Source organism: Protomyctophum parallelum (assembly GCF_964188405.1).
Source record: "Protomyctophum parallelum genome assembly, chromosome: 7".
NCBI lineage: Eukaryota > Metazoa > Chordata > Actinopteri > Myctophiformes > Myctophidae > Protomyctophum > Protomyctophum parallelum.
In genome coordinates this window covers 2,275,079-2,286,390 of record NC_139705.1, presented here as the reverse complement: position 1 = coordinate 2,286,390, position 11,312 = coordinate 2,275,079, and the positions used below count along the sequence as shown (strand labels likewise).

Genomic DNA, 11,312 nt, shown 5'->3' with positions numbered 1-11,312 from the left:
TGTGATCTACTGGTAGACTGCGATCTAACTTTTGGGCCTAAAGGTCATAAGGGTCAAAATTACATAATCATTATTATCTCTGGAAATTATCTGGAATTATCTTTCTCTACCGTAAAAGAGGAAGAAAGAGCAGTTCACCCCCTCACCCCCCCCCCCCCCCTCTCTCTCTCTGCAAAGTCTATTATTTCACTATTAGCAGAAGTAGAAGGTTTTTCGGAGCCGTTAGAGAAGATGAAACTACACACCGTGGCCTGTGTTCTCCTCTGTGAGTATAATTATTTATAGTAGGTCAGTTATATACAGTATCACCATTAAACTAGTAATAATAATAATAACTTTATTTATATAGCACTTTTCTGGACAAAGTCACAAAGTGCTGCACAACAAATTCACAGGAAAATCAAACACATCCAAACGGATGCACCACAGCAAATCAAGAACCCACAGCAGAAAACATATTCAAAGAGACAATATAAAAACAACAACAATGTAATAGATAAAAATAAAAATACCGACAGAGTTCAGTGAACAAACATTCAACGGGGCTAGGGGGGGAATGCTTTTCTGAACAAGTATGTTTTGAGAAGAGTTTTAAAAGATGCAATGGTATCTGCTTGTCGGATGGTTTTGGGGAGGGTGTTCCAAATTTTAGGGGCAAGGACAGAGAAGGCTCGTTCTCCCTTGTTTACACGATGAAATTTCTCGGGAACCTAGTATTACCTAGTATTAAGCTGATGAGTTTGAATATATTAAATCAGTAATACTGTATGTAACTTTACTCTTTATATGGTGTTATGGTTACTATGCTAATAGAGCCTGCCAGGTCAAAATTCATGTCAGACCCTGTGTCTATATGACCTTTGACACAATCTAAATGTCTTAATAGAAGAGCAGGTAGACAAAAGTCAACCACCTCAATTATATACGTTTTATTGTATTAAGATACAGATTTAACAAAATTACATTGTATTCATTTTAAAAGTTACATAGTGCCACTTTAAAGTTTAATCTATGTAAATGTTTGTTTTATTTTATTTAGGATTTAGGAAGTTTTCACCTCAATGTATATTTATCATTTCATCAATATTTGAATTGACTATAGGAAATAATGAATACAATATAATAATAAAAGTACCGCAGTGATGATGCAACTACAGTATACAGTACAGAGACACCATCATAAACTTACATTTACAGATTAGGCTACATTCACATTCTTCTCCAGTAACGATTAACCATGCGTTAATGTGCAGCCTCAGATTGTAAGGTTGATATTGTCATACATTATGAAAGGAATTCAACATTTTCTTCAAAACGTACACACAATCTACACTATGCTATATAGGGGCGTTACTCAGGACTGTAAGTCGTGGGTTGCTGCTGCTGTCAGAACCCCAGGAAGTTGCATGACATAAAGTGAAACATTTTGCATTTGTGGGTTAGAATAAGTGAAAGTGCTTTTGGAAATGCCCTCTATAGATACTTCCAAATTTGACAAGATAAAATAGTACAACTTAAATACTGTCTGTGGTGCACACAAAAACTAGAGTGGGTGTTAAAATGACCACAGAAGTGTTTTAAAGTAAAATCGCTTTCAAGTCATTATGTATTTTTTCTCATTGAACTTGAGCCATATAGCATAATATGTTAGAGTTCTCCACAGGCCATTGCCATAACGGATCAGGCCCGAGGCCCAGCCTGGCCCTATTAGCATAGACTTTAGGCCCGACCCGGACCAAAAACTTCGGGTCAGGCCTGGTCGGGTTTGGGCAGAATTTGAGAACTCTGTGTCACTCTGTAAAAGTGAAACGCCAGTCAGCACTGTATTATCTTCATAATACAAACATATATAAATACACAAACAGACAGAACAGAACTATTACTTTTATTATAAAATATATATAATATATATATATATAATATTTATATATATATATGTTAGGCCCGTGTTAGGCCCGTGCTATACATGTTAGGCCCGTCCTGGCCGGATCGGGTTGGCCCTGGTCGTGTTCGGGCAGAGTTTGAGAACTCATGCTCAGCTTGATATTGCTTGATATCAATTTGTTTTCTCTCTCTCTCCAGTGGTGAGCATCTTCCTCTCCTGTGGACTCAGTGAAAGTGAGGATTCATTTATTATCTTTTGTCTTAATTCACTCACTAAAGATCATATTTACACCTGTCACACACTTCAACCTCTCAATTATTACAGTATATTTATGTCAGTTTTGTATGATGTACCACGTTTGTACCATTTGGTTTGATTCTACTTGTGTGTTTGTGTAGATACACCAAAAGCTGTTCTGAGCGTGCAGCCCAACCCGGCATTCACTGGAGAGAATGTTACATTCATATGTGACAAGGAAGGAGAGGACGAAGGCTGGTACTTATATAAAGATGGAAACCATATCAGCTCCACTGATCAGAATCGTTTTGTATTGCAAGCAGAGGAAGATGGTCAAAATACATACCAGTGTCACAGTCACCGTAAAACACCTCAAGAAGATCAACGCGACAGCACTTTAGTAACTTTGATTGTATCATCAGGTAGGTCACGGAATTGAGTCAAATATTAAATTGAGGTTTTAAACGTATTGTTATTACCGGTGGTAACTAATTGGTATTTCAGTCACAAAAGTATTGTTTAAAAATATATATATTGTAGAGACTGTGTGCCCTATTTTCCATGCACCCAAGGATTGTGGGATTTAACATTGCGCAATGGGCGTTCCCGTGGCCGAGTTGCTATCTTGCGACACTAGTTTTATCTCTAAAACACCTGCCCTATACCCTTTAAAAATGCATAAAGAATGACTGTGTTTTGTTGTCGCTGTCCTGCTGTCCAGCTCATAAGTAACATTAGAACCTGTTCGAGGCTGCGGTCACAGCTTGCTCGCTGCGGTGCGGAAATCAGCCCTCTCGCGGTGCGTGTGGCATAGCTTAAGAGGCAAGGAATCATTCCTATTGGCTTAGGCATTGTGTGTGGCAGCCAATCAAGCTAGGCCGTCAGTATGACTAGGGGGTGAGTGGGTGACCATGTCGTCTACATTTCATGAGTCAGGTTTCACCTGACAAAAAAAAGTTATCTACAGTATAGCATCGTAGGTAAACCAATAACGTATCGGTCTCTAAAAAAGTATAATATATTAAAAAATACATTATAATATAGACTACAAAAGAAACTTATATACAGTACGCTTTCTTTCCCATGTCCGTGTGTGGGCAAGATATACTTTTTTTCATATGAAATACAGGACATCTCACAGTATCAATATTGTGGCTGTGTGTGTTTGTACCACGGAGATTATGCCGTACTTATTATTATTATTATTATGCATACTCATCACTGATGATCATTTAATTTTACAGCACTCATAATTATATTAACCCTTTAATTAGGGTTTTGTAAGAGAGAAAAGGATGTGCAAAATGGGACATGCATGTCTATTATTATTATTATTATTATTATTATTTTCATTTTGAGGCAGGTGGTCCGTGGACCCCCAAGTGGTCCACGAAGCAAGCAAAGCAAAGCACTGTCACTGCCTCTCTGTCTCTCTCTCACACACGTCAGCGGACACACACACACACGCACATACGCACGCACGCACGCACATCGCATGGCACACGCACGTGTGCACGTTTGCACGACTGCTCGTTGATCGGAGCCCTAAGAGACACCCATCAGACAGTTGTCTGATAGGTGGGACAGGCGCCCAATACTTCTCTGCGGCGCAGCTCTGTGTGTTACAGCAGGTGTGTGAAGTTGTGTGATTCTGATTCTTTTGGGAGAAATACTTACACAGTTCTATTCTATGTCTCTTTTATAAATTACAGCTAAACCAACGCCTACACTGGTATCAGACAGTACCAGTGTCTTGGCATTAGACAGCGTGACTCTCACCTGTACTGTGGAAGACAGTACACCTCCATGGGGCATCTACTGGTACAAAGACTACCAAGAGTCTGAACCAGATGGATGGACGACAGATGGATCAACCTACAGTCCCACAGTCTCAGAGAATATAATCTACTCGTGTCGAGGAGGGAGAGGAGACCCACCATACTACACAGAGTACAGCATCCACGTTGATATCACTGTCTCTGGTGAGTTATAAACACACTATTTCACAGCTTTAAAGGGCATAGAAGTATGGGCGTGGTTTTCTGGTTCCACTGAAAAATCAGCAATTTCTTCACAGAGATTTACAAAAATATTTATATCAATTATTTTAAGCCTATAGAATCAAGCCACCTGCAGGATCCTGGTGATTTTTTCAACCGCTAAACTAAATCTATATATCATAAAGTACATACTAAATCTATATATATCATAACATTACATTAAACTAAATCTATATATCATACCATTACATTAAACTAAATCTATATATCATACCATCTTTATTTTATGTTTTCACACAATAAAAGGTATTACGTTCATGGATCACCAGGATCCTGGATAGTTTCTAGGCTAAAATAAATAAATAAATAAGTTAATCACTATGGAAAAATGAATGGTCGATCTTTCATTGGAACCAGAAAGCCACTGCTATGCCCTGCCCTGTTCCACTATATTCCACTACATGGTCTAAATCAAACACAATGATTGATCCATGTGTTTGTGTAGAGAGACCTCCAGCTGTCCTGACCGTTCTGCCCAACCCAGCATTCACTGGAGAGACTGTTACGTTCACATGTGACATGAATGAAGGAGAGAAGGACTGGTCTTATTCAATAGACAAATATGGTGCTTCCTATAAAACATACTCTGGTCAGAATCCTTATGCATTTAAAACAACGCCACAGAGCACAAGGCCCAGTGGTGACTACCAGTGTACCGGTCGTCTTACAGGGAATAACCAGGTTGTGAAAAAAAGCGATAAAGTCACCTTGGTGGTGTCAGGTGAGTCATATCATTTACTCATCACACTGACATTGGGTTTATATTATGATAATGGTTGAAATTATGGTTCTGTACTACTGTGTAGACATAAAGAGATGTACCAAGGATGTGGGAAATGGGACTTGAACCACAGTGCTTGGGGCAGAGTGTGTGTGTGTGTGTGTGTGTGTGTGTGTGTGTGTGTGTGTGTGTGTGTGTGTGTGTGTGTGTGTGTGTGTGTGTGTGTGTGTGTGTGTGTGTGTGTGTGTGTGTGTGTGTGTGTGTGTGTGTGTGTGTGTGTTATGTGCATGCATCCGTGCATGCGTGCGGAATAATATTTCTTTCCCATGTTTGTGTCAGTTGAGAGGAATCAATAGTTTCACAGTTCAAATTCATTTTTCTGTCATAACAGCTCAACCAAAGCCTACACTGACATCAGACAGAAACAGTGTACTGGCATCAAACAGTGTGACTCTCACCTGTAAAGTGGAGAGTCCAGCTTCATGGAACATTTACTGGCACAGAGACAACAAAGTCTCTAAACCAGTGACTACGGTGACAACACAGACAACCTACACATTCAGGCCCACCAGTGTCTCAGAGAGTGGAATATACTGGTGTCGAGGAGGGAGAGGAAACCCAACATACTACACACAGTACAGCACCTCAGTTTATATCACTGTCTCTGGTGAGTTATAAACACACTATTTCACAGCTTTATAGGGCAAAGCAGTCGACGTGGTTTTGTGGTTCCACTAGGGGGGCAGTCAGACAGATATTTTGTGAAGCCACTGAGGAAATCGGGATTTCCTGAAAGTTCATATAATGGCCTGTTGTGGCGCTGTCATTGGACCCAGAAAAACCCATAGCCCCATAGAAGTCCATGTATTTGGGCCCAACTTCACCTAGACTGTATTACCTTAATAAACATGGTCATGAATACTTTCTTCTTCCATTCACTAGTTTAAAGTCTCATTTCTAATGTCATAATATTCTTTTTGGAAAATTATGGTCCCATTAATTTAAAAAATGACCATAAAGTCAGTATGTTCTGAGGGGCGTGGCTACCGTTACAGTCTATGATCGGGATTCCCCTCCCACTCGAGTCAAAATAAAAACCCACAGAGAAGAAGAGGGGAAGTCCCGCCTCGTTGTCTGGGCCAGCCAATGGCCAGCTGGGCCCAAACGGATCTAGAAAGATGGCGACTTACAATAACAGGCTTCATTTTACGTTCATGTTAGACCCGGAGAACGCTTTGTCCATATTTTTTACAGTCTATGGGTTCCACTGACAAATCTGCAATTCATTTTTCCCCATAGAGATTCACAAAAATATTGATATAGATCATTTTAAGCCTAGAATCAAGCCATCCAGGATCCTGGTGAATCATGCCCATAAAACATTTGATTCTGTGATTTTATTTTGTTTTATAAAAACTATGAATTTATATATCAATCATACCATTAACAATTTGTTTTCTCATAGAATCAAGTATTATGGTCAAATGGTCATGAATCACGAGGATCCTGGATAGCTTGATTCTATAGGTTTAAAGAATATAGTACCTTATATCGCTATGGGAAAATTGAATGGCCGATTTAAATCTCTAAAATGAATGGTCGATCTTTCATTGGAACCAGAAAGCCACTGCTATGCCCTGCCCTGTTCCACTATATTCCACTACATGGTCTAAATCAAACACAATGATTGATCCATGTGTTTGTGTAGAGAGTCCTCCAGCTGTCCTGACCGTTCTGCCCAACCCAGCATTCACTGGAGAGACTGTTACGTTCACATGTGACATGAATGAAGGAGAGAAGGACTGGTCTTATTCAATAGACAAAGATGGTGCTTCCTATAAAACATACTCTGGTCAGAATCCTTATGCATTTGAAACAACGCCACAGAGCACAAGGCCCAGTGGTGACTACCAGTGTACCGGTCGTCTTACAGGGAATAACCAGGTTGTGAGAAAAAGCGATAAAGTCACCTTGGTGGTGTCAGGTGAGTCATATAATTTACTCATCACACTGACATTGGGTTTATATTATGATAATGGTTGAAATTATGGTTCTGTACTACTGTGTAGACATAAAGAGATGTACCAAGGATGTAGGAAATGGGACTTGAACCACAGTGCTTGGGGCAGAGTGTGTGTGTGTGTGTGTGTGTGTGTGTGTGTGTGTGTGTGTGTGTGTGTGTGTGTGTGTGTGTGTGTGTGTGTGTGTGTGTGTGTGTGTTTATGTGCGTGAGTGCATGCGTGCGTGCAAAATAATATTCTTTTCCCATGTTTTTGTCAGTTGAGAGGAATACAGACCCTCAATTTTTCAAATTCATTTTTCTGTCATAACAGCTCAACCAAAGCCTACACTGACATCAGACAGAAACAGTGTACTGGCATCAAACAGTGTGACTCTCACCTGTGAAGTGGAGAGTCCAGCTTCATGGAACATTTACTGGCACAGAGACAACAAAGACTCTAAACCAGTGACTACGGTGACAACACAGACAACCTACACATTCAGGCCCTCCAGTGTCTCAGAGAGTGGAACATACTGGTGTCGAGGAGGGAGAGGAGACCCACCATACTACACACAGTACAGCACCTCAGTTTATATCACTGTCTCTGGTGAGTTCAAATATGCTGTATATATAATATATACGCATATATGCTGTTCCTTTTATTCAACAGGTTTTTGTTTTTGTAATTAAATATATTATATTTGAAAAAGGAAAAAAACTGATTTTGTCCAAATACTGTATGCACAAATCAGCAGGCTACACAGTAACTAGTCATTAAACGAAACGGCTCGTTCAGATTTTTCAGATTTGCTTCCAAAGTTAGCCTGAGGAACATTTTTTTTACATATAACTGCGTTAAACTTTGTTGCACACTGTGACCGGTTTGGAACAAAATGCCTCAAATCCATATGTTGATCTGAACTCATCAAACCCTGTACTGGCCAGTACAGAATTCATTCCACATGTTGATCTGACGCCCCATGCCAAGGCGCCAGCACTCGTCCAGCAGTCTGCCGCCAACGAGGCGGATGCGTGCATGCTTCTCGCCCTCAGGCGTCTTACTGGTCGTTATAGCTTGATCTTTTTTGCTTAGTTCTTTAAACGTCATTGTGGTTTCAGGGTCTGGATCAAAGGAACAGAGTCCTCTGTATGTAGTAGGTCTGGTTGGAGGAGCTCTGCTTGTGATACTACTGACCATCCTGGTGGTGGTGCTGCTGTGGAGATACACAGGTGACAACTACTAACTCACATGATTACACCTAGAATACATGAACACTTGATTGCACTCCATGGATTACATTAAAAGGATTGTATCTAAATTGCAATGATTGAGAAGACATGATAATTAGAAGGTTTAAATACTTGTGTTATAAGGTGTTGTTTTTCATTTACAGATCCATGTGGTGTCAGGTGAGTACTACTAAGTATTACTCTGTCTACTCATAAACATGACCGCAGTAATAGATTACATCTTCTTTTATACTTCATTACTGCTGATAAATATGGGTCTTTTCATTGCAGACACGCCCGGTCTCAGGGAACCAATCAGAACCCAGCTACAGACCAGACGACCAAGAGTGCGTCTGCTGATGATGTGTACTGCCCACTGCAGCACGGTCAGTCTTTCAACCAATCACGTTCATTAAGGACACTTGTGACTGACAACTGCTTCTACTTTGAATCAATTCATGTCTAACTAAAAATGAAATACATCTTCATTTAAAGTCCTTTTTGGAAGTCCAGTTGAAGTCCAGTTTTTCCTCGTTAGCATTAACTAAATAACTGAAATAATTAAATTTAGCACCACATTAATGCATGTTATTTACTTTTAGGCGACACAAGCGTCTATGGGGTGATAAACCAGCCTGATGATGACTATGAAAATGGTACCGTATACACTTATTTAATCATCCAATCAAATGATTTAAATCTGGTTTTATTTGGTGTCATTCTTGAACAGTTAGGGGAGTCAATTAATTGTCAGGTTCAGATTCATTTGATTTGTTAGAAATGTGTGTGTTTTTTTTTCTTCTCAAAGATAGCAGGTCTACAAGCTCATAGCACGCAGTGACGCGCTATGAGCTTGTAGATCTGCTATTTTCTTTAATCGCCAAAGGTATTACATGACCCAGATTGGGTTAACATGAGGAAGACACTGACTAAACATTTATAGCTGCATGTTTTCATTTGGTTCAACTATTGATGTTATAATGTATTGTTTTTACTTCACAGATCCAGCTTATGTTAGGTAGGTACAGTATTGATCTCTGTATATTCATCATCATGACAGCAGTGGATTACATAATTGGTTTATTCTTCATCACTGATACATATTTATATTTCAATTTCAGAGTCCTTGATTCTCACATAAACCAACCTGATGGTGTATATGCAAATGGTAAACTATACACTTTTTAAAACATCCAATCAAATGATTTAACTCTGGTTTAATTTCATGTTATTGTGCAACATTCATGTTAGGAGAGTCAATACCGTAGGTTCAGATGAATTGGATTTGTTAGAAAGGTTCACGATTCTACAAAAAATAGCGAATCTACAAGGTCATAGTGTGGCACGAAGTGACGCGCTGTGAGCTTGTATATCCGCTTTTCTTTGTTGAGTGAATTTCCACTCCAATGAGCAGAGGTACTTGTGATGTTTTGAGAACGTAACGAATGATAAAAACTGAAACGCAGACTAATGTTTTATACTGCATGTTTAATGATACAGTGTCCCGTTTTAAAATGTTACTGTAACTCTGTTTCATTTCCTCAGATACAGCCGTGTAGGAAAACCAAACCCAACACCACACGTGGATAAAGACACATGGATCTGCACCAAGGTTTACGTCAGCCACTATATATCCACCATTGACCCAGAGCATTTTTGATTGACCATTAAATAAAAATAGGCTGGGGAATGTTATTATAATCGTTGCTGTCGGGAGGAATCCACCTAACTCCACCTAATTCTTTGCATAAATCCGTGCTATTGAACACCCTTTACGTCTGTGTGTTGTTTTTCGAAAATATTGAGCCAATGGAAAGCTTTGGACAAAACCTTGATTGACCCTCAAACTCCACAACCTCTCCCCCTCTCATGCAAGTAGACAATATATTAAGTCACAACAACAACCTTGGTGAGGCAGTATTGCTTTGTTTTGAAATAAGGTTCTCTTCATTTCCTGAAAAATGTACATTTTGGAGTTAGGTGGTTTCTTCCCGAGAGCAGAGATATTATAGGCTACTTAGACTATTATTATTCTAATTTGGAGAACGTAACGCAACATTGCAATGCATAGTTTTAGAACTATTACATTTATATTTAAAGTTCAATATGAACCTGCTGCCTGTAGTTGCACTGCAGTTATCTGATCCCAGATCAGCCTATTCATTACATCGTTGCACGTCGAACGTATCCGAACAACCAGCTCACAGCACGTCTCAACGCATCTCGTTCTTTGCTAATAGGATATTTAGGATAGGATATTTTGGATGTGTAACACTGTCGTGCGATGAAGCATACATCAGGCTTCACACAGCTGCGTCTCTCTCCTCCTGAGTAGAAGTCTTCTCAGTTCAATCGGGCATTATATTAACCCCTACGAGGGCCCCTGGGCCGGTAATATTTGCAGGTCCCCCATAGCGTGCGTGCGCGTGACATTTTTGTGTTGTTCTGTGTATTTATCATCTTTTTAACCTAAGTTTAACAAAATTAACAGCCAATGAAGGACCCTTTTCAGGGCGTCAAACCTAGTACCTCACGGTCCAATTTCCCCGAAGGGCCCCTGACAGCCAAGGGCCCCTGGACCACGGCCCCACTGGGCCAATGGCTAATTTGTCCCTGATGAGATCCAATAGAATGTGAACCAGGCTGGACCCAAATGACCATAACAAAAGTCATTGTTGTGGATATTACAAGCAAAACATGTATGTACTGTACAGGTAGGGTACAGTATACCATATAAATGCAAGAACCATGGGCAATTGAACACACCTACTGTAGGCACGCACACAACCAATTTGCATGTGCACTCAAAATGCATGTGCATGTGCACATGTCACATTCATGAGCGCACGCACGCATGCACGCACACACACACACACACACACACACACACACACACACACACTCAATATTTTCTGTAAATATATCTAGTATTGCTCTTAGAGTTGTTGCTGACATGTAATGCATCGTGCATTGTATGTCATGATGATGAATTGAGTAGGCCTACAGTATGGACCACAATGGAAACAAGCCCGCGGGTTTTTTTTGTGTTATCCTTTTAGCATAGTTTTGTTACTGTACTGCCTTCAAAATGTTAATTCATTATAATGTTTGTATAATGTTTTTTTAATTGTTTACTGGATTTATACAAATATTTTAACCACATCAACCCTACATTAG

The 11,312-nt window shown here is 39.8% G+C and overlaps 2 protein-coding genes across 2 annotated transcripts; both read left to right on the top strand.

Moving 5' to 3' along the window:
* Positions 1 to 207: 207 nt before the first annotated feature.
* On the top strand, positions 208 to 6,632 carry LOC310861366 (uncharacterized protein; the record flags this gene model as incomplete). The annotated part of the gene is made up of 7 exons (XM_083768784.1): positions 208 to 265; positions 2,083 to 2,118; positions 2,284 to 2,544; positions 3,835 to 4,104; positions 4,628 to 4,903; positions 5,295 to 5,476; positions 6,612 to 6,632. The coding sequence occupies exons 1-7, from the start codon at positions 232 to 234 to the stop codon at positions 6,630 to 6,632; spliced, it is 1,080 nt and encodes a 359-aa protein (XP_083624910.1). The 5' UTR covers positions 208 to 231.
* Positions 6,632 to 8,393, top strand: LOC310862315 (uncharacterized protein). Its single transcript, XM_083770156.1, has 4 exons — positions 6,632 to 6,887; positions 7,237 to 7,512; positions 8,025 to 8,135; positions 8,300 to 8,393. The coding sequence occupies exons 1-4, from the start codon at positions 6,686 to 6,688 to the stop codon at positions 8,317 to 8,319; spliced, it is 609 nt and encodes a 202-aa protein (XP_083626282.1). The 5' UTR covers positions 6,632 to 6,685; the 3' UTR covers positions 8,320 to 8,393.
* Positions 8,394 to 11,312: the final 2,919 nt, after the last annotated feature.